Here is a 24,550-nt window from a genome sequence, read left to right as displayed (position 1 = left end):
GACAATGAGTGCTACAGGGCATTAGTTATGCACTTTTGAAATTGGATAGGAGCTTCTTCCTTGCAAGAATTTGAATTTCGTACTCACTAATGTGACCAAGCATCTTATGTCATAGCTCAGTGGAAATTTTATTCTTAGTAGCAATAACATCTTCATTGATCAACCTTGCATTTGTCTTGTGAAGAGTATTATCTTCCTTCTCCTTACTAAGTTTTTACTTTTCACCTCCAGATTCTACCTTGATTACGTTGAACTACCTTACGAAGCTGAATTTGCGCAAAATATATGACAAGAAAAACTTATTTCTCCTTGGATCGGGGGATGATATCAATTGTTTTTTCTCAAATCTTTTACTTACGTTCATTTTTGCACGCCTTGTTAGGAAAGATTTTGTTTAAGTCTTGAAAGTAATTCTGATTTCAATTTTGGCCGAATTTTTTTATAGGATTCTAATTTATTTACGTATTTAATTTTCCTGCAATAATTTGGATTTTTCCTTTTTGAAAACATTCTCATGCATATTTTTGAATTTCATCGTTAATCAATATTTTTCAGAGTTTTATCCCTGGTTTGCATATTTTCTCAATCTCAATCACTAATTTTTGTTGATTGACTAGTCATCAGAATAAAAAATATAATAATAATAATAACAATAAAAAAAAACACCTGAATACTGATGCCTCTGAGAGGCTAGCTTGCGTTATGGAGGAAAGCATTGCATGCGCGCTATTAATTAGTTATTGAATTCTTGTTGACAAAGAAACAGTACTGAAGGAAATTAGCTTATTAATTAATTTGATCCACTGCTGATCTCTAAGTGGGGCGTAGGCCATGAACAAAGAAAAATGATTTCTAACTAGAGTTAACTTTTAATTATATATATGGCTGCTTTAACCATGACTTAGTCCATGCATGATCACTCTTTTTCCCTTAATTTATATTAATTGCTGCGCCCATTAGTCTTCTATCTACATTGGTTTGCTTTCACTATAACTTTGTGTTTTGGAAAGCAGAGCTTGCTTCAAAAGGAGTAGGTGAAGGAGGTTAACGTGCATGTATGCCAATTGGTCACACACACACACACACATATATATATATATGAGTCTTTTTATAAAGAGTAATGATAAACACGACCTATTTTATAACTTTGTTTCGAAAAGAAGGTGGCTGCATACGTTATATTTAAAATCTAGAAAAAACCTATAAGTTTATTTATTATTTATTATTTTGTATTTCTTGATGCTTTTATATATATATATATATATATATATATATAGATATAGTTTGGGTACTCAGGTATTATAAGATATTCTAAGAATACCTTATTATTATTTATTATTTTATTATTAATTTTTTTCTACTATTCATAAAATATCTAAGAATACGTCACTGCACAAACACAACCTTAAATGTCAATCTCTTGACCGACAAGACCAGCAAACCCGCATATCCTTTGATTCCGGCCTAACATTTACTTTTTCATCGATCATTGGTGAAATTTTACACTTTTAAGATTTATATATAAAATGGTTCACCAAAAATAGCACCTAAATTGTTTTTTAATAAATTAAACTTCATCATAATAAAAAAATAAAAATATATATACCCACTTCCAAATAGAATATTTTAGCTGGAAACGTTCGAAGTTTGTGAAGTACAACTTATAATACTATTCCATGCAAATAATCCGAAGGATCCTTCCTCGTAGTTAGCAAGGTGGTTGGTCACTCGGTATATATGTTTCTTCTAGAAATTAAGTCAATGTTTAATTTGAAGAGTCACCTAGTCCCGACAAATGATTTCTTTTTTATTTATCATTACAATTTTTTTAAATTTTAAAACAAAATATAATAAATAATTCAACTTTTTTAAATTTCAAAATAATAATAATATTAAAAGATCATATTCTAACAATATTTTATTCAACTTTCAATTTTCATTTAAAACCATCTATCCAAACAGGTATAAGTAATAGTATTTGAACTAGTCTAAATCCAATAAAATATGAATGTGTGGGAGGTAGAGTTTTAATAAAACTATGTTATTTCTTTAATTTCTATGCCCGCAGAAGATCAGGACAGTAAAATAGTGCTTGCTAGCTAGATTGCGCGCCCACGTCAGTATTAAATTGTTCTATATATAATAGATATATATCACCATGTTTTCTTGGAACAATTGGTCTTCATCTCGATCTAATTAATTTTCTAGTTTATAATTCTCTCGCCTTCATGGTAGAACACGTACGCAGCAGCAGCATGCTCTTCCCAATGTTTTACTTGAAGCCCTTTATTTTTGTTTTCTCTTTTGTTTTAATTTGTATCTTTTTTTTTTTTTTTTTTTAACTTAATTAGGTTGTTGACTTGTTTTTTGGGGGGCGGGGGTAGTACTTCTTCGTTTATTGCAGTGGTGGAGCTTGCGGCCTGTACGTACGCTATGGGGAAGGTTCAGAAAAACCCGATGAGGTCAGATACAGAAGCATTTCCATTATGTCGACGCGCACTTATATTGGGTTTGACTGAATATGTTGTTGTGGCTTCGTTCATCGAATTTCTCCATTCTCCTTTTCTGAGAAGTACAATTCTATGGGAGACCGATGATTTCTTAATTCGACCGCCTTTTATCCAATCCGAAAGATGGTAAATATTACTAAATCATTTTGTTTCCATTGTTATTTAATATATATTTATACAAAAATTATAGAATATATATTTTAATTAAAATGTGTGCCCTTAAATATTCCTTATGGATTTCTGACAACGTTAATCAAAAAGGGAGGAAGCTAGGAACAATGGGTTTCACTAGCTTCCGAGAATCTTGTACTGCTAAATAAAGTCAGTGGGTATCAATAACTTCCGAAACTTTTACTTTGCAGGTATGCCATCTTGCTGCTGTTTATTATTTTCACAACCGGGTATATCTTACGGTATTCATTGCAATCGCTCAATAAGTGGTAAATATTACTGATCTCACTCTTATAATGATGTTTTTATGTCTGCTAGTTGTATTATGATCAAAATGTTATCTGTATCCTTTTGATTGCATTTTTTAATTATATATTTAAGTTGAAAATAAACAATAGGTACAGATTTTTTATTCAATATATATACTTGATCGTTAGGAATGAAAGGTGTATAGAAAAAGTGTACACAAAAGACTTACATATTTTATTTTCATGGACTAAGCTGCGTTTAGTTCCTAAATTTAGTTGAGCTCAGCTAAGTTCAGTCTAACTTTAAGCTGAGTTTAACATTCAAATATCTAACTCTTAAATTACTAAACTTATACTAAGTCAAAACTTTTTTACACGTAGAACTCACAATATTTTTCAACTTAAAACATCTTTATACATAGGACCCACAACTTTTTTTAATTTCTCATAAAAAGTACTAAACTAATCTTAACATTCAAACACACTTTAAATTCAGTTTAGATGAGCCCCACATAAGTTTCTCTACTACTCAACTCACTACTATTCATAAAGAACTCAACTCAGCTGAACTCAGCTCAACATCCAAACAGAGAAGTTTTTTATGTATTGACGTGACTACACATTTGTTAAGCAGGAGAAGACATAAGTTTAATTATTTATTATGTTTTTTGAAAAATTCTTCTAATTAATTTCTACACTATACACTAACATGTGATTTTTCATTTTTACTTTTCTATTTAAATGCATGCATATATTGACATGTAAATATGTGTGTTTAAATAGAATGACAAAAATGATAAATTACATATTGGTGTATGGTGTTGGGATGATAAGTAGCATTTCTCATTTAATGAATGTGATGAATTGTAGAATTAGGATTAGAAATTAGAATCTCTGAACTCAGAATATACACTCTAATATTACATGAAATCAACACTTGTCTAAAAAATAACTTATGAAAAAAAAAAATAGTTATTTCTTATTTATCAACTAGATGTGTAACATAGAGATAATCTATATTGGCTTACATTAATAGAGATGATATATATTTTCCTGACCAACGTGTAGCTAGGTACGTGTTAATAAAGTAAGGAATTAGGCAGATAATGAAGTACTATATAGTGGGTATAATCGGCAACCATGTATATTTAATTTGCAGGTATTTATACTGGCTTACATTATCAGTTGGGTATAGCATCCTTCCTGAGCAGCGAAAGGACATGATCATGAGATGGGATTTGTGGTTATTCGTGATAGGCTTTTTCTTCTGTGTTCCGACACTTATCATCATCCACAGTATTTTTTATTATCTCCATCCACACCTTTCCAAGAGTAGTGACAGGCCAAAGTTTCTGAACATGCTGAACATTCTCGAGCATTCTACAGTTGAGTCCTTTTGTATCCCTCCCCTTTCTAGTTTATTGATCTTTTCCCGCGACAATGTAAATTCTGAATGATTTTTCATGTTTTGAAGGACTTCGGTTTGCTCTTCTCTTTCGAGGTAGGGCTACAACCTCCGTTTGATAAGTTCGGAATATTTTTACGTTGTAAAAAAAAAGCTACTTACATTTATATATGTCAAGAATCCTAGGCAGATTAATGGTAGTACAATCCTTCTAATCCAGTTTGGAATACAAGCCTAGCTGGAAACTAGCTAGGGAGTTGCATTTATTTGGTCTGTGATCGTAATATATCTATTTATATCTGATTTCTCTACGTACCGTATACATTTTTTTTTTCTTCTCTTAACAGGGCCGTCTTACAAATCAACCGAGTCAAACATTTTACAGCGGTATCATGTCACTGCTCGGATTTACTTGCTTTCTCTCCATTGCGCTCTATTCTTTCGGCAACGAAATAGTATGGTGAGTACTGATGTGCAAAGCATGTTCTATAATTGTTATACACATGTGACGAGAATTAGAATGTAATTAAAGCCGTATTTCCCGATGATCATCATCCACTAAGCTATTTAGTTTTCCAGGTACTGGAAGAGATCATATTCACAGCCTGATTTTTTAAAAATGGTTCCCTGGTATTCTGGGTACGTATATAATCTATGCCATCTTTTCTTATTTTGTTTGCGCCCTTGCGACAGTTCTTTTCTGTCACTCCAGTGGCCTTTTGTTCGGGTGGTGGCTAAGTATTGCGCGTATGCAGAACATCAGCTGACCTATACAAAACTATATATGACCTCATGGTGTCAGTAAATATCTTCCAAGGTCGCTTTGACTTGCGCATTTTGCAGGTAAAAGTACTACTTGTTCCGTTTGAATTTACTCTGACGTGAAATAATTAATTGTTCCAGATTATAAAATAATTCTATCGTCTATATATATATATATATATATATTTTGTATATTAATGTATGCTGCATGTATGTGTACGTGTATACTAAGCCTACAACCCGGCCTACACAAGGCTATTTTGGGTCCACCCGACCCGGCCCATTGGGTTTTTTTTTTAGATGGACCTACTACTTTTACCAACTATTTTGATAGTTTATCGAGCACTACCACTTTTTTGTTTTTCTTTCTTTTAACGTTCATGAATACTACCCAGGAAACTACTGCTTTTATTATTTATTGAACTATTTTGATAGTTTATCACCCACCTCATACAATCATCATAAAATTAGTAAAAATAATTCAAGAACAGTAAATCTTTGATAGCAATAATAGAGTTGATACAAGAATAAAAATGGCTATAATCCAATATCCCCCAGACCTAAGGCCTACTCCTCATATGACTGCTTTCAGAAATCCCCTCCAGCCTTCCCCAATAAGATCTTCTTGTTGCACAATCAAACAATTGTTATCAGTTTAACAATTTCTATCCCCATCAAAGGAATGCCTGCATGAAGTTCATTTGGTTACTTTTATGAGAGAGGTTAGGGGCAGCGATGATGGAATCGTGATGTGGAATGGTGAGGTGGCTAGGGTTTGACTTAGAAAGATTGATAGACAAATGAGTTGGTCCTAAGTTGTCACACTACAAAGTAGGAGAGTCAGTGAGAAAGACACCTAGTTCTTTTACTAAGGATTGCAACTAAATGAGTTCACACTTGGTGTTATCCACTAATTTGTACTAGGCTTCAGTAGAGGACCGGACATTTGTGGCTTGCTTCTTAGAATCCCAGGAAATTAGATGAGTCCCGAAATATACACAGAAGCCTCCAATAGACTTGCGATTATCTGGGAATTCAGCCCAGTCACTATCGGAGAAAGCTGAGAGTTTAAAGGATGAAGAAGTTGAGAAACATTAACCAAGGTGTTGAGTATTTCTGAGATACCTAAGAATTCTTTTCACAGCTTGCCAGTGAGGAAGTTTAGGGTAGTGCATGTACTGACAAACTTTGTTGATAGCAAAGGAAATGTCTGGTCTAGAGAAATTATTTTAATTACATAAAAATAATTCCTTCAGTAAAAATACACTAAAATACGGGGTGTTACATCCTCCCCCCTTAAAAAAAATTTCGTCCACGAAATTGACAAGGTCAAATATTGCACCAAGACAAGATCAAGATTCAACCAAGAGAATACTTAGAACATACCGTCAAAATCAATCAAACAAGTATGGATATTGCTCCCTCATGTCGGCCTCTCTCTCCCAAGAGAAATCTTGAGCCAACGGATCACCCCATGCCACTTTCACCATAGGTATTACCTTGGACCTTAACTCTTGCTCTTTCCAATCTACGATCTGGGTCGGGGCAACTTCATAAGTAAGGTTGGGCCGCAGTTGAATGCGTTCGGGATCCACAAAACGTGGCTCTTGCTGTCCAAAACTCCTCTTCAATGAGGACACATGAAACACGTCATGAACATCTCCAAAATAATCTGGCAAGGCAACTCTATAAGCAACAAGCCCAACCTTCTCTACGATCTGAAAAGGGCCAATGTATCTTGGACTAAGCTTTCCTTTCTTACCAAAGCGCTTAACGCCTTTCATAGGAGAGACTTTAAGATAAACCCAATCTCCTTCTTCAAAGGATAAGTCTCTTCTTCTTGTATATGCGTAACTTTTCTGGCGACTTTGCGCTTCAGTCATCTTCTTCCTGATAAACTGAACTTGATCCTTCATTTCTTGAATTAACTCAGGCCCAAGCAATTTGTTCTCGCCAACTTCATCCCAACATAAAGGCGATCTGCACTTCCGTCCATATAAGGCTTCATACGGGGCCATCTGGATGGAGGAATGAAAACTGTTATTATAAGAGAACTCAATAAGTGGTAAGTGATTCTCCCAACTTCCCTGGAATTCCATGACACAAGACCGCAACATATCCTCCAGAGTCTGAATAGTACGCTCTGATTGGCCGTCTGTTTGGGGGTGATACGCCGAACTAAACTTCAATTTAGTGCCTAATGCCGCCTGCAAACTCTTCCAGAAATGGGACGTGAATCGCGGGTCCCGATCTGACACAATACTCTTGGGTATTCCATGCAAACGCACTATCTCCTTGACATATAACCGAGTCAACTTACCCAACGAGTCAGTATTATTAACAGGCAAGAAATGGGCACTCTTGGTCAACCGATCCACAATCACCCAAATGGAGTTCTTCCCACTAGGAGTCCTCGGCAACCCTACCACAAAATCCATAGAAATATCATCCCACTTCCATTCCGGAATAGGGAGAGGTTGGAGTCTACCAGCAGGTCTCTGATGTTCAGCCTTCACCTGTCGGCATGTGTCACATTTCTCAATAAACAGGGCGATGTCCGACTTCATTCCTTCCCACCAGAAATTCTTCTTTAAATCCCTATACATCTTTGTGCTTCCTGGATGAACCGAATAAGGAGCTGCATGAGCTTCTGCTAAAATTCGCTCTTTAAATTCAGAGTCTCGGGGAATCACTCTACGATCCCGAAACCTAAGAATGCCATCCTTATCCAAGCTGTAATGCAAGGGTCCTCTAGACTTTCTGACTCTTTTCCTGATAGCCAACAGATTAGGGTCCTTTCTTTGAAGAGTCTTTAATTCATCAAAATCCACTACTCGGACATCCAAGACTGAAGATAATAATTCTTCTTACTGTGAACTCTCGATAAGAAGTCTCCTCATTCCACAAAGGAGAGAGTCCACATCTGAAGATTCCGCTTCATCCACTTGTTGTGACTTCCTACTCAAGGCATCAGTGACTAAATTTGCCTTTCCTGGATGATACTTGATTTCACACTGATAGTCGCTAATTAGCTCTAACCACCGTCTCTGCCTCATGTTTAGATTCTTCTGAGTAAACAGATGCTTCAAACTCTTGTGATCAGTATAAACTTCACAGGCTTCGCCATACAGATAATGCCGCCAGATCTTAAGCGCAAAAACTATTGCCGCCAACTCCAAATCATGCGTGGGATAATTCATTTCATGAATCTTCAGCTGACGAGATGCATAAGCAACAACCCGTCCCTCTTGCATAAGAACGCATCCCAACCCGAATTTGGATGCATCACTGAAAATCACAAATGGCTTGTGTGGCTCCGGAAGTGCCAAAATAGGTGCCGTTGTCAATCTTCTCTTCAACTCTTGAAAACTTCTCTCACATTTGTCAGACCATACAAACTCAGTATTCTTCCTAGTCAAGGCAGTGAGAGGTCCTGATAGCCGAGAAAAACCTTCCACAAATCTTCGATAGTAACCGGCAAGTCCCAAGAAACTTCATATCTCACGAACTGTTGAAGGGCGAGGCCACGACAAAACAGCTTCTACTTTACTAGGATCTACAGCCACCCCTTCTTGAGAAATCACATGTCCAAGAAACTTAACTTCTTCTAACCAGAATTCACACTTGCTCAGCTTAGCGTACAATTGATGTTCTCTTAATTTCCCAAGTGCCAGGCGAAGGTGACAAGCATGCTCTTCCAAATCTCGAGAATAAATCAAAATGTCGTCGAGAAACACCACCACAAAAGAATCCAAGAAAGGCCGAAACACCCTATTCATTAAATCCATAAAAGCAGCAGGGGCATTAGCTAACCCAAAAGACATCACCTTAAATTCATAATGCCCATACCTCGTCCTGAAAGCAGTCTTGGGCACGTCCTTATCTCTTATTCTCAACTGATAGTACCCTGACCTCAAATCAATCTTCGAAAAGATAGCCGCTCCCTGAAGTTGGTCAAACAAATCATCAATTCTTGGTAGAGGATACTTGTTCTTAATAGTCACTTTGTTAAGCTCCCGATAATCTATACACATTCGGAGAGTACCATCTTTCTTCTTGACAAACAACACGGGCGCTCCCCATGGTGAAGTACTAGGCTGAATAAATCCCTTGTCGACCAGTTCTTGCAATTGGGTCTTCAACTCTTTTAATTCAGCCGGTGCCATGCGATAAGGTGCTTTATGCACAGGAGCCGCACCAGGTTCCAAATCAATAACAAATTCCATATCGTGAATGGGAGGCAATCCGGGCAAATCATCTACAAACACATCAGGAAACTCGCCCACAACTGGAATATCTACTAACGACTTCTTCTCAGATGACGTAGACTCAACTTGGACCAAAAAAGCATCTGCTCCACGAGCTATATCTCTCCTAGCTTGAATTGCTGATATAATTGTTGGTTTTGCCTTCAACTTACTTCCCGCGAATTCCACATAATCATCATCCGAGAGTTGAAAACCAATTACCCGACTTCTACAATCAATATTTGCTGAATATCGATATAGCCAGTCCATTCCCAGAATTCTATCAAATCCCAGCAACTTGAATACAATCAAATCTGCATCCAGTGTCCTCCCTCCAAAATCCAAAGGACAGCCCAAAGCAACTTTAGAGCACCACACCATCTCACCATTTGGAAGTGCCACTACTAGAGTTTGCGATAAAGGCTCCGTGATCAGATTACACATCCGTGCAAAAGTGGCAGACACAAAAGATCGAGACGCCCCAGAATCAAACAAAGTACATGCATAGAAATCATATAGGCGAACTCTACCTGAAGCAAACACATCCACCAGACAATCCCAAATAATCCAACCATAGCAATATTAAATCAAATTAAAATGATTAAATGCATACCAGTAATAACCCCAGCATCGTGGGTCTCTGGAGCTCCGTAATCCACATCACCAGGGGTCACTGCATAAACCCGAGCTTGTACCAACTGTCTCTGGTTGCCCCTTCCACCTCGTCGACCTCCTCGCGCTTCTTGCCCTCCTTGAACTTGACCAGGACACTCCCGAGCAAAGTGACCCGGCTGGCCACATCTAAAACACTGAATTCCTCTCTGGCCACACTCACCCTCATGGGCTCTATTGCACCTGTTACAAACTGGAGCTCGACCTCCAGCACGAACACCGGTGGTCGTCTGCGGACGGGCACTAGTCCTTTGCACGAACTTATGAGGCGACCCAGAACTACTCCCTTCGCCAAGGTAACTCTGCCTTTTCTGACCCGGAGGGGAACCTGCTCCAAAACTGTTTTCCCGCTCTGCAATGCTGGCTAAATCCACTAACTCTTGAAAGTCCTTAATCCGAAGGCAGGCCACTTGTTTACGTACCTCATGGCGCAAACCCTCCAGGAAGCGCTCGACCCGCAACTCCTCCGTAGTAATGAGGTGAGGAGCGAACCGTCCAAGCTCCATAAACTTTCTTGCATATTGCTCCACAGTCATGCCACCTTGGACCAAATTATTGAACTCCCGAGCCTTTTGCCTTCTCACTGAAGCAGGAAAGAACCGGTCATCGAACTCTTTCTTGAAACGCTGCCAAGACATAGCAGCCAAGGAACCCAACTCCATTTCTAATAATGTCCGCTTGGTCTCCCACCAATTTGCCGCTTCACCTTGCAGCATATAACTTCCATATAATACCATCTGAGCCTCCGTGCATCCACAAACTTCAAATGTTCTTTCCAAATCTTGAATCCACCTCCTAGCTCGCATTGGGTCCTCCTCCCCAATGAAGGCAGGGGTCCTATGCGTTAGGAAGCGCTCATAGGGACACCCCACTTGGGCTCCTCTACTTAAATCTCCCTGCGACGGTCGGAAATTCTGTTGAAGAAATTCTGTCATTCTATTTAATGCTCTTGCCATAGCATAATTTCCATCACCTCTAGGTAACTCATCTTCAGGCACCTCAGCTTGCCTTCTTGGCCTCACCATAATCCTGTCATAGAACATTCTCCAACCCCGCTTAAATCCATATAATTTATATTCAATCAAAAATAAACAATAATTAAAGCGATAAATAAAATAATTTAAATAATAACAATTAACATAAAATGACATAGCAACAACTCATAATATAAAATAATTAACTTAACTTACATAACTTTTAAAATTTTTTTTTTTTTTTTAAATAATAATAAAAATAATTTTCTGGTACTATCCTAAAGGACATGTGGTTTTACCCAGAGCCAAACTGCTCTGATACCACCTGTGGCGCCCCCAATCCCCCTTATATAAATACACAGGGATCGAGACGCCAGGATGGTGACAACACGGTCACGCATCCCAACGAAGTGCCAGTGTGTGTACATGCAACAGTGTTCAAATAAAATAATGCAGCGGATAGTCAACTAAGTACCAGAATTTAATTACAATCAAACATCAGTAAAGATTTAAATAGCAGTTATACAGTCATCCATAAAATAATTTACAATAGTTTTAAAAGCTACAAACGAGTGATCCCAGATCACTCCTCAGGCGGAGCCGTCTCCTCAGGCTCGCCCTCCTCCTCCTCATCAGCATCAAAATCTGCGACACCACAAAATGGTCTCGCAGGTAAGTATAACCCAAACAACAACGTAATACAAAATGCATTAAATGCAACTAACATGCATGCACATGAAAACATGCATTTTTCCACAAAACATCATTTTTCCGAAAATGATAAATTTCCAACACACACCAAAATCTCATTTTGGTCCAAATTATCCGTAAAACATTTTCCCAGAAAATGATTTACCCAAAAATCAACTCGCACTATTTTCCCAGAAAATAGTGCATTAATACCAAATGCACCATGCATTATTTCCATATGCACCATGGCCTCCCCTATGGACCATCCGCACGTCCTGGCTTCGTAGCGGTGCTCAGTTCCTCGCCCAGCGCGTACATGGCCAAGCACCCACACTACGCAACGAGCGATGCCCAGTTCCGCGCCCAGCGCGTACGTGGCCAGACATCCTCTAGTCCCCGCCAGCAGAAGAACTACGGAGTCGGCACGAGACCATCTCGTCCGATCCCATTGTCGCCCGGCGACAATCCAGGGGACGTTACTCAGTATATGCCGCTCCCGAGTAACCAGAGGAGCTCCACCGAGTTAATACCCCATCTCGGCTTGGGGTCGTGATACACACGCACCAAAAATATTATCATATAAAATCATAACTTTTCAAATCACATGAACATGAATGCAATACACGAAAACCTAGTTTTCTTTTACAAACATGATCATGCATGAAATAATGAAATGCACATGTACCAACACAATGTCCAAACCAACAATTACCAATCCAATCAAATCCAACCAAACAACTCCAATCACAAATCCATCCGATCCCCGAACTCCTCGGACTCAGTCCGGCATGCCAAAAATACAGTGAAATGGGTTAGTGCAAAAATACATTTAAATTACGAAAGTTCTTTGGAGAAATACTTACAGTGCAATATAATAATTTTCCGAGGATCACGAAGTTGAAAAAGGCGACGTTTGAGCAACACCACAGTGTAAAATACACTGTGGCCGTGGGTCACAATTACCAACTTTTCAACGAGGACAAACGAAGACCCAAGATTGATAGGGTAGGGCCTAGGGAGGTCGGTGAAGCTAGTGGTGGTGGTGGTTTGCCGTGGGTGGCGGCGCAAGGGGTGGTTTTAGGCCAAAAAAGTGCAAATCGGAGATGGACTTGGTGGGGCTTCACCGGTGACGGATCGGAGCTGGGGTTGGGTCCAATGGGTTGCCAAGAGGCCGGGGATGAAGTGGTAGGAAGATGGTGGCCAATGGCGGTGCGACGGCGACGCAATGGAGGAAAATGTGCCGCGGCGTCGTGGGTTTCGTGGGCTTCGTGGAGGCTAACGGCGGCACGAACGGCGGTGATATTGGTGGGGTAGGACGGCCGGCGGCTGGGGAATCTAATGGGCTGGGCGGTGTCGACCACCGCCGGCGGACGGCGGCGCTGGGGTGGACGATGGAAACGGGCGGAGGAGAGGAGAGAGAGAGATCGCGCGGGAGAGGATAAATCCGAAGGAAAAATAAGAAGAAAAAGAAAAAAAAGAGAAAAAGAAAAGGAGAGGAAAGAAAAAGAGGGAAAAAGAAATGAGGTCCAATCCTCATAACTTGGGTCACAAAAATGATCCAACGGAAACGATTTTGAAACCACAAGTTAAATAAAATAATTTAAACGTAATGGTAAAGTCAAATTGGAATAATTAAATCCCACGGTAATTAATTTAAATATTAAAAGCAATTTAAATGCATAATAATAAATAAATATTTGGAAAGCACATAAAAATAATTTTCACCAAATAAAAATCATAGAAATAAACTCACTAAAATCCAACCAATTTAAAATAAGAGAAATTATTTTAATTACATAAAAATAATTCCTTCAGTAAAAATACACTAAAATACGGGGTGTTACAGTAATAACGACAAGCATTAGTGGAGATAATTGAGGCCGGGCCCATACATCCAAAATAAGAAGTGCAAAAGGCCCACTGGATTGAGAGGCAGAAAGAGGGTGGGGCAAGGCATGGGCCTTGGCAGAGGAGCATGTTGGACACATAGAAAGCCCATGATGAGAGTTAGTGGGCAACTAGAACCTATAAAGAATCAGAGAAGTTATTCGGGAGGAGGGTTGGCCAAGCCTCTGATGCCAGTGCTGAACGGAGGTTCGGGTGCCAACACAAGCTTGTGGAGAGTGAGAAGATGCAGGGGAAAAGACAGTGGAGGTCAATTGTAGTATGTAGAGTCCATCCTTAACAGGGCCCTACAGAAGCACCACCTGGGAACACAAGTCATTCGAAAGAAAAAATTAAGAGTGAAATTCAAAATAGACACCATTATCAATATAGAATTATCGAACAAAGAGCAATTTTCTAGTAATTAATGGAAAATGAAGGAGTTTATGTAAAAGGAAGTTGCTGGAAGGGGAATTGATTTGGGTAGATCCAACATGTTGAATGGGTAAGGAAGACCCATCTCCAATGCTGATAGTGTCAAAACCCTGATATGTCACAGGGTCCAGATTGAGAGAGGAGAGATCTGAGGTGAAGTGATGAGTTGATGCGGTGTCCGAAAACCAACCAGAGGACAATTGTTGATGAGGAGGAAGAGTTGTGAAGTTTGCGGTGAAGGAAGATGGAGGGGCCTGGTATGGCTGGATGAAATGATGGTAGCAAGTGATGGCTGTGTGGCTTGATTTTGACAAACCTGCCAAACGGGGCATGAATTAGATCGATTTGTGAAGTAATTCATAGACTGACCACCACCCCGACTCCCATTGAAACTAGTACGTCCCCCTCATCGATCTCAATGTCCACCTCAAAAATTAGAATTGCGACCTCGATTCAAAGATCCTAACAATAAGGACCTTGGACCGTGCTATGTGCTGCAAGTGATGAACTTGGAAATAGAGATTGAGTCTGATGAGCTATATGAGATTCGTGATTAAAAAGGAAGCTGTAGATTTGGTGGAGTGAGAAAGGTTCAGGCCGAGTGGTGAGGGAAGTGACAGGGGACTCATAATCAGTCCCAAGGCCAGTAAGAAGATAGATAGAGAACTCTTGGTCCGTGAGAGTATGACCAGCAGCACTCAATGAAGAAGCCAGTGCTTTGGCTTTGTTGTAATAGTCTGAAATGGACTCGGATCCTTTTTTGAGTATAGCAAGGTTAGATTGAGTGTGAACCACATGAGCTGAGGATTGGGCTTAAAAAGAGTTTGCAAAGTTGTCCAAACTTCGTGGGATGTATTACAGTCTAAGACTTGACCAAGAACATAGTCGAATAGAGAGGAGTTGATAGCAAAAATATTTAACTGGTCTTGGAGAACCCATTTGGTATGGGCAGGGTCAGGAGGGCCATTGATGAAAGCAGTGGGGATGGGTATGGCGCCATCAACATATACTCAAAGAGTTGATTGCCTTTGAAGAAAGGCACAATTTGAGCCTTCTAAAGGAGAAAGTTATCGATGGTGAGCTTAATAGTGACTAGGTGAGATGCAGAGTCGATGATGGAGGGAGTGATGGAAGGGGAGGAAGATTTTTTTGGGGACTCCATGGGAACGATGAACTGACGGGGGTCTTAAGGTCTAGATACCATGTTGACAAATAAGGAAAACAGAGTGAAGGCAAGCAGTTTGAGAAAATGCTCGAATCATAGCAGACTCAAAAACTATTACAGGTTCTCATTTTTTCCATCTCTTCTTGTGCACACCATTACATATTTTTATACCCACAGTACATAACAACCTTAGTATGCTAACCACTCTAGTGTTGACAGCAGTACAAGAATCTAAATTTTGTTATGAGACTACATTCTAGAATATTGCATTTTATTCTTCTTGAATGTTTTGGTTGTTGCTTGATTCCTTCATGGCTCTGTATTGTGGTAGTGCAATGGGCTTAGTTGCCTTAATACTGCACAATAGTTGTGTGTACGTACTACGAAAGATAATGCAGATCAAACCATACTTAAAATACTCATAACCTAGATACTCTTTCAAGAGAGAACAAATTTTGAGAGAGTAATAGCGTTACCCTAGCCTCTGGCCTTGGAAGAGGGACTAAAACCCCTTTTACAAAAATATTTAGGTAACATACAACTGACCTTTATGACCATGATTCAAGGCGTTATTGCCCTGGGTAATTCTAAGGGTGAGGGGCTTGCCCACTAAGCGTGCTCCTCCACTCTTTGTTACAAACACAAAACCGTCTAGTATATCTTTGCTGGCTTTATGTATATTATAGCCAGTTTTATTTAAATAGGAGTAATGGAAATTAGTATTGTGTTTGAATTATATCAACCTGATTTACAATCTAAGATTAGTCCTATTGCACTGCATGACTATCTAATACTACTTTATGCAGTGTGTGGAACGTCAAACAAACAATAAAATTCTATTTGCTTTTGCCTTCTCATTAGTCTTGTCTCCTCAATATCTGGCTCAAACCTTGCAAATTCTTTGAAAATAAAAAGTAGGATCCATAAAATAAAAAACAATATTTTTTATAGTGATCCCACTTTTTTTATTTTTTGAATAACTTGTACACTTGGACTTTTCTATAGTACTATTACTCTTTTTTCTTTAAACGTTTGTGTAAGCATCAACACCACTCTCTCCCATATATATTCAGGCAGCTCTGAATCATGCCCAAAATGGAGCTGATCAACAAGAGAATTTGTTGCATGATTTTAGTGGAAATGCAGAAGAGCTGTGGTTTGACTTCATGGCTGATACTGGTGATGGTGGGGATTCAACATATACTGTGGCACGGCTACTTGCTGAGCCTCACATTTGTTTTGCTAGCTGTATCTTAAAACGCGGAGACTTGCTACTCATTGGAGGGGATCTTGCGTAAGTTGATGGTATTTCTAGATCATAAGGTCTTCAGAATCTGTAGAATCCATGTTTTAGCTATAGGTTGAGACACCAGCTTCCTCAAAATAATAATAATAATAATAATAATAATAAATTAATAAAGGTCACTAGAAGAGTTTTATGTTGGCCAAGGTTTGGTGTTTTGTTAGGGCGTCGTTGAGAATCATCCAATTAAAAATCTCTTTCGCAAGAAATTTTTTTAGTCAAATATGTTGCAAAATATTTTGCTGGTTTAATTTGAATTTTTCTTGTTTTACAGGTATCCTAATCCATCAAAGTCTACATATGAACAGCGCCTCCTTCGTCCTTTTGAGTATGCTCTTGATCAGCCTCCTGTTAATTATGAGGAGGCCGATCATCATGATAGACCTCAATGTTTCGTTATTCCCGGAAATCATGGTTGGTGTTAGTTGTAACTTGATTAGACTCTTTTGAGTTTGCTCTTTCACCCACAAAAAAAATGGTTTCTTTTGATCCATATATACAATTAATGGCTAGGTTTGGGTACAAAGATGGTTTCAACTCCTCTCATTTAATTATTACAACTTTCTCAAATTTCCACACGAAATATAATAAACAATTTAACTTTTTCAAGTTTCAAAACAAAAATAATATTCCAATAATATTTTATCTAACTTTTAACTTTCAGTCCAACTTATCTCGTCTCATCTTAACTTTTAACTCATCTTTGAATCCAAACCAGCCCTAATTGTAATTTTTGTTAGGGTGCTTTTCAACCTCAATCTATGTTGTCATTCTTTGGTAATATTTTCTTAATTTTGGAGTAACAGATTGGTTTGATGGTCTTCGTACCTTTACGAAGTATATATGCGAGAAGAGGTGCTTGGGCGGGTGGTTTATGCCTCAAAAGACGACTTATTTTGCTTTGAAACTTCCTCAAAGATGGTGGATATTTGGTTGTGATCTTGCACTAGACGGTGATCTTGATACTTATCAATTCCAATTCTTCTTAAGAATCGCAAGGGAAATGGTATTTTTTTTGTTTCTTTCTCTTTGTTTGGGAATTATTTTAATTTCTCAGCTGCCTAAATATATACTTTTTTTTATAATAAATCTGAAACTTCATTAATAAAAAGATATTACAGACATATATCAAGCCAAATAGCCTGAGAAATTAAGTCTGGATAACAATCATTCCACATTGAGATATTCTCAACATTCCAAGCAGATCGGGCCAAAATATGAGCAACCCGATTACCTTCCCTATCGACATGTTGAAACTTGCACTCTACAAACACTCTTAACTACTTTCGAATTTCACACAATAATGGATCCAACATTGCATCAGAAGGAATATCATTGTTGAGCACTTATATAGCCATCAAGCAATTTGATTCCACAATCAAACTATGAATCCCCATAGTAGCACACAACTGTAACACGCGGAAAATAGCCAGAGATTCAATAGCTTCAGCATTAATCACTTCAAATTCAACCTTGCTTGCTGCCATAATCACCATGCCAGCATCATCTCTTAGCACCACACCCACCCCTGCCTTATGAAGGTTACCAAAAACAGCACCATCCATATTTAGTTTCAACCAACCCAATGGAGGAGGCTTCCAATTAAAGTACTCTCGAGCTTTCCTCATGGGCAACTATTTCAGATCAGTATAAGATTGAATAAGAGACAAAGCATGATCAATGACTTGTTGGAATTCAATAGATTTCTGCTCATGAACCATTTGATTTCTTCTCCACCAAAATCCCCAAGCAATAGCAAAGAACAAAGCTAGCTCCTCCTCCTGACCCTGATTCAAAACTGCTAAGGCTACTTGCAGAACTGGTAAATTAACTCCTAGCTGTTGAATGAGAGGAATATAGGAAAACCAACTTGAATGAATATTGGGACAGTATAATAAAGCATGAGCTAGGTCTTCGGCTTGTAGTGCACAATATGCATGCATTTCTTACATATACAGTCGAAAGTTATAGCGTCAATGGTTCTTTCTTTTGGTCTACAATTAGAGTGCCTGCAAGTGGGCAGTCACCGGCCATGTATTTTTTCTTTTTATAAATTTGCTGGTATATTTTTTTATGGATAAGTGTGTTTTATTTATTACTAACAGGTTGACCTGTAATATCCTAATTGAAATGTATAACACTTATTCGCACATCATTTTGTTTTAATAACTTCCTTGTTAAAAGGTGGCACGGCTCAAGTCGTACATTACTGGTTAGAATTGCTAGGTCGCATCTAGGTCAGATTCCAAATGACTAGTCAATGATATAATTGAAACTCTATTGAAATAATTATAAAGAACAATAAATTCTCCCTCCCAAACAATGTGGGAACCACCTACACTTATCAATCAGTGTAAAATATCACAGTCTATCCCTTAAATCTAGCCCTTGGGTGAGGATCCCAATCCCAATCCCAATCCCAATCCCAAAACACCATTGGGAGGTTAGAAGTCCTACCACAAGAGGGCCGGGAAGGGGAGGTGACCCCCAAAGTACAAAGAAATAGAAAGAGGTTGATTTAATTATTTGTATTATATTCTTAACACCATCTCCTCATGTGTGGGGTGTGGGTCAAACTCTCATTTAATGAAAAGCCCAATACATGAAATATTTAATTAAATAGAGTAAAATGTAAAGTCAGGATTTAAACTCATGTAAAATCACTACTTCTCCCAAAAGTTTAAACTGATGGGAAGAAGTAAATTTAATTATTTGTACTGTATTCGTAACACTCTTGAATCTTCAGCTTGCCAACTAAATATCTTCATCGTTAAACCATGTGTAATTAAGATTGGAGACAATGATTGTGTGATCGTTATGACGCACCAACCAGACTGGCTTCTGGATTGGTACGAAGGTGGAACTGATCATGTCGACAGAGAGAATCTCTCAAATCTTATATGCCAAACTTTGAAAGAAAGGTGTAAGCTTCGAATTGCTGGGGACATACATCACTATATGCACCACTCAATGGCTGAATCGAATGATTCAATTTATGCACAACATCTGCTTGTAAATGGTTGTGGGGGAGCATTTGCCCATCCCACCCATGTATTTGGTGATTTTAAAGAATCTCATGGAGTGTCCTATGGATGTGAAGCTAGTTATCCTGACAGAGAAACATCGAGAAAGGTAATTTTCTCTACTAATTCTATGGATCCCTTGTCAATACCAATCTCAAGTCTCATAAAAATTTTATCTTTTGTTTCTTGGTCATAACTTTCATTTTCATTTACTTCAGCTTGGATTTAAAAATATTCGGAAGTTTAAAAAGGAGAATTGGCAGTTTGATTATGTTGGTGGCATTATGTACTATATGTTGGCCTTTTCTGTGTTCCCACAGGTAAAAGTACTTATAAATAAGACTTGCCCTAAATTAATTAGGACATCTTTCTTCTCTCTCTCTCTCTCTCTCTCTCTCTCTCAATTTATTAAGAGTACTTATACGTATGACTGATCTCTTCTTTTTTGGGGCCTAGTGTGAGCTTCATCACATCTTTGAAGTAGACTCCAAGTCGAGTTTCTTGAGGATTTGTTTCCATACGCTGTGGAATGCTTTTATATACATGCTGGAACACTCTTACGTTTCTCTAGGAGCCGTTATGCTGCTGCTAATTGTGGCATTTGCACTTGCACCCTCCAAAGTTTCAAGGAAGAAAAGGGTAGTGATGGCAATTCTTCACGTTTCTGCGCACCTAGTTGCAGCTCTAATTCTTATGTTGGCGTTGGAACTGGGTCTTGAGTTGCTTACCCGCCATAAACTATCAGCAACTACTTCAGGTAGATTTCCCTAGCTGTTATATGTGTGTGTGTGTGTGTGTGTATATATATATATATATAGGCATATAATTTTCAAAGTCGAACTGCATTATATTAATCGACGTCCAAGCAGCTCTACGATCAATGAACAAGATGAAATGTTTGTTTTAGGGAATTTTTGTCCAAATAAACCTGGTATGGATTAAAAGTACTATTATTGTGCAATTGTTTTGAAATAGTCCGTTATGGTATATATGGATTAGTTAAAAATAAGTCACTTTAATTTTTTCAAAACAAGAATTTAATTTAATTTATTTATCTTAAAAAGTAATTAAGATTTTTATAATACAAACAATAGATTTTGTATGTACAAAATATTTAAATTATTAATTTTAAAAAAAAAAAGAAAGGGAAAGAAGCAACCAGCTCGTGTGGTGTTTGCCACATAAAGTGCCCGGCCGTAGTGGTCTTTTTTATAAAAATATTAGTATTTTTAAACGTAAAAATTATTTTTCTTACTAAAAGTTTATTTTACAATTCTTTGAAACGATTAATTAATTTTTTAATACATTAAAAATTTCTACATACGTTGTAATCTGTGAAACTAGTCATTTCATACATAAAATTTCGGTTTATGTGATAAGGTTTCATCATTTCATACGTAAAAATATATTTTTAAATAACCATTTGAGATTTTAAAAGTGATATATATAGGCACTAGTTTCCTAATCAGTTGTTTGAGAAAGTTAGGAAAGGGAGAATGAATATATTTTTATTCCTTAAACTAATTTTATTTTACTTAACCAGGTTATGAACACTACTCTTCACATGATCACCAGCATTACGAATCCCTTCAAATTAGTCACTTTGTTCATCAAAATGGCACAATAAGGATAGAAAAGTGGTGGTTTCGCAAGCTTTATCGTGGGTGTGCCCAGATCAATCTCATGCTTCCATTTGATGTGCCAAATGTAAGAGAAGCTCTCCTTCAGCCTGTTTAAGAAATCGACGATGCTTAATTCCTCTTTTTCATTACTAATTAGACACATTCATTTGGATTAATATACGATATCAGTTCATCGCTGTCACGCGGAGCAATATTTGCAAGAATGGGATGGCATCTCTCTCTCGATTTGAGACAATTCGTTACTACGGTTCTGTCTTCTTTTATTTCTGGCCCTTGTCGACTTTTGTAGTTTCCTATATGTTAGGATTCTACCTATGCATCTGCGTCAGCATGTTTAACTTGCACTACGACGAAGCCTTCTCCTCTCTTAGGATTGCTGATTACAAGGGCTTCACAAGATTTCACATCAAACCAAATGGTGATCTTGAAGTTTTCACCCTTGCAGTTGACAAGGTAAAGAGGCCGTTAATATATATTGATTCACTTTTGCGTTTCAAAATCTAATTGGTGTTTGTATCTTTTATCTTCCATGATATGAAAAACTAATTTGTTATTAATCGAATTCCTATATATATATATATAAAAGGTACCATTGGATAGTAAAACCCTACAATGAAAAAATATAGAATAACAATAACAATCTCATGAAACAAAATGTTGTTTCTTGATAAATAACAAATTGAAAGGTAATTGAGACAACAAATTGTATTTTTGTATGTATCAAGTTGTACAATACAATGTCCTATTTATAATTGAATAAGGCTAGGGAAAGAATAAAAATACAATAAATAATATAAGTCAAAAATACTAATTGATTTACATTATTTATAATAAGCTAAATATGATAGAGAATGTGCTAGAATATCATGAATATATTGTCAAGTATGGTAATATTTAACACTCCCTCAAACATAGAATAGTGATGACGATGCCATCTTGAGTTTAAAAATAAGATCGTGCTGCCAACCAGGTCGATAGGACTCGGTGAAAATGCCAGCCATATGATCTTATAGTGAGATGGAACATAGAAGTAATGTGCCTAGCTTGTTGAAGATAATGTCAAATGAAGTGACAATCAATCTCACTATGTTTGGTGCACTCATGGAAAACATCCTTATGAGCAAATGAATAGCACTACGATTATCATTGTAAATGGGAGTACAGGTAGTCTAAAGAGCACCCATGTCTAAAGTCAACATAACTTACAGAAGTTTAAAAATGGCATCAGCAAGTGCATGATATTATGCTTTGGAGTTAGATGGGGCTATAATAGTTTTTTCTTACTACGCCATGAAACCAAGGAAGTCCCACGTTGAAAGCAGTAACTAGTGGTGGAGAATGGATAATAGATGGGGCTATAATAGATTTTTTGTAAATCAAACTATGCAATAGAAGACCCCTATTTATAGTTGAATGAAGTTAAAAGAAATAATGAAAATACAAAAAGAAGTCAAGAATACTGATTGATATACATCAATTACAAAAAATAAATAGAGTAGAGAATAAGACATATTACCACAAAAATATTCTAAAATATTATTAACTTATTCTAACATTTATATGAATAAAAGAAGTTGATTACATTTTCCCTAACTCCAGTGAAATTAATTAGTATATAGTTATCCTACTTAGAAGAAAATTGTTTATTTATTTAATAGTTCCTGGGTACAGAGATGTAGTTCATAGGATGCCATGTCATTAATAATGAATGCTTACACAACTAATTTTAATGTCGTGGTGTGTTGTGATACGTTAATTTTTAAGAAATTTCCACCTATCCCTTTCACTTCTCGGACCATAATTTTTCCCGCACCAACTTCTTGATTTACACGGGGTTGGAGAATATATAGTTCTAATACTCTTGCAAACTGTTGGACATTAAGCAACTGTATGAGAATTCTAGGAAATATAGTTCTTCCAACACATGTGATCATGCAGGTGCCATGGGCATGGAGGGAGGACCCTGATTGGCAGCGGGAGAAGAAGATTGACCCAGAAAGATCGAGCCACAAAAGATGGTTTCCTAGCAAATGGATGGCAGATTCTTCGTGCAAGGACCCGTTGGAAAGTGTGAAGATTATTGAGCAGTTCGTCATTGGAAGAGAGAATAGGCCAGCCAAATAGAAGAACAAACCTCATAATTATGGTACAACTACTTGTTCTATAAATCATGTCAAGTCGATCAGCTCAATACTTATACAGAGCTTTCATGCAAACCCAGACATGCAACTTAATTAATCGCACTTTTATTACACCTTTGGTCGTCGTTATCTCAAAGTTATCTTGTTTTACATGTTGTCAACTAGGAGTAAGATGAAGTCTAATAACTCTTTATGTTCTGCTATAAAGAGCTTCAGTCTCAAGTGACATATTTTGTATTGGTGTGGCTCCAGCCTCCACCTTTGAGTCCAAATTGGTGAGATGCCAATGATCTCTTTAAGCGTCAGTCAGATTAATTCTAGCGTGAGATCATATATATAGTATCTATTTCCACGGCATGCTATATATCTCAGGCTGAAGCAATGGGATTCAGAAATGATTCGGATACGGGACCGAACCCCTAATGTGAACTGTAAAAATATAGTTCACGTGAGGATATAAGCTATGTTTTGCTAAAGGAATTAACTCTGTTTTTTTGGACAATATATAATGAAAAATGCTTTATGCACAAAGAGATTCCATAAAAGTATACCCGCAAACTGACCTATATCAAGGTGAACAAAAGTAAAGCCAGGCTCTTTTTGGGATAAGAATCTGGGGCTTAGGTGTCGTGTATACCATATTTTTGCAACAATGGCACCCAAAAATAAAAATAAAAATAAAAATCACATTTCCCTAGCTAGTTTTGAAAGTTGAATTGGTACATATAGATATCACCATCGAGGGCAAGATCAAGATCAAATCTCCACCATCTTTTTAGAGCTGTAATAGCCAAAAAGGTTGTCTTCCGAGGCTAACCCTAAGATGGGAAAATATAAAAAATGTAAAAAGAAAAAGAGAAAACAATAGAGGTGTGCCTTAGCCTTAGGTAAAAGCCCATTCGCAACACGTACAACAGAATTGTGAAGTCTGTTGTGAGGTAGGGATGGAATGGCAAAAAGGTACATCTCAATTACAAGAGAACATGTATGTTTCCTGTGGAAATGGTTTTGTAATTCAGGAGATACAGTTTTACTTAAAAGCATTTGATTTTGGGGCACGAACATCTGAAACCCATTAAATGTTTAGATCAAAACAACAGGATTTTTCCCGTTAGTCCATTAGATAAAATATTATTAATGATTTACAAATTACAGTAGGCTTAACAGTAACTGAGAACTTGCTGGTCGAAATTACGTACGTACGGGTTCTGAATACTAAAAAGAACTGTCTCAGTAATCAACATGGTAGTGATACAGTAGATGTAACTTCAAACAAA

The 24,550-nt window shown here is 37.5% G+C and overlaps 1 protein-coding gene across 1 annotated transcript; it reads left to right on the top strand.

The window, feature by feature from the left end:
• Nucleotides 1-2,433: 2,433 nt before the first annotated feature.
• On the top strand, nucleotides 2,434-23,601 carry LOC121244170. Its single transcript, XM_041142201.1, has 13 exons — nucleotides 2,434-2,636; nucleotides 2,873-2,923; nucleotides 4,089-4,172; nucleotides 4,914-4,973; nucleotides 5,090-5,177; nucleotides 16,237-16,457; nucleotides 16,741-16,880; nucleotides 17,273-17,472; nucleotides 19,257-19,598; nucleotides 19,708-19,809; nucleotides 19,946-20,246; nucleotides 21,269-21,585; nucleotides 23,071-23,601. Exons 1-13 carry the CDS (start codon nucleotides 2,434-2,436, stop codon nucleotides 23,254-23,256), a joined length of 2,295 nt encoding a protein of 764 aa, XP_040998135.1. The 3' UTR covers nucleotides 23,257-23,601.
• Nucleotides 23,602-24,550: the final 949 nt, after the last annotated feature.

This window comes from Juglans microcarpa x Juglans regia, chromosome 8S, assembly GCF_004785595.1.
Source record: "Juglans microcarpa x Juglans regia isolate MS1-56 chromosome 8S, Jm3101_v1.0, whole genome shotgun sequence".
Classification (NCBI taxonomy): domain Eukaryota; kingdom Viridiplantae; phylum Streptophyta; class Magnoliopsida; order Fagales; family Juglandaceae; genus Juglans; species Juglans microcarpa x Juglans regia.
This window is presented reverse-complemented; position numbering and strand designations above follow the sequence as displayed.

Bases quoted from the DNA above. Each gene is read 5' to 3' on its own strand.
- LOC121244170 (XM_041142201.1), top strand. From the start codon at position 2,434: ATGGGGAAGGTTCAGAAAAACCCGATGAGGTCAGATACAGAAGCATTT. The intron at 16,458-16,740 runs GTAAGTTGATGG...CTTGTTTTACAG, and splicing joins CTCATTGGAGGGGATCTTGC to GTATCCTAATCCATCAAAGT. The intron at 19,810-19,945 runs GTAAAAGTACTT...TTTGGGGCCTAG, and splicing joins CCTTTTCTGTGTTCCCACAG to TGTGAGCTTCATCACATCTT.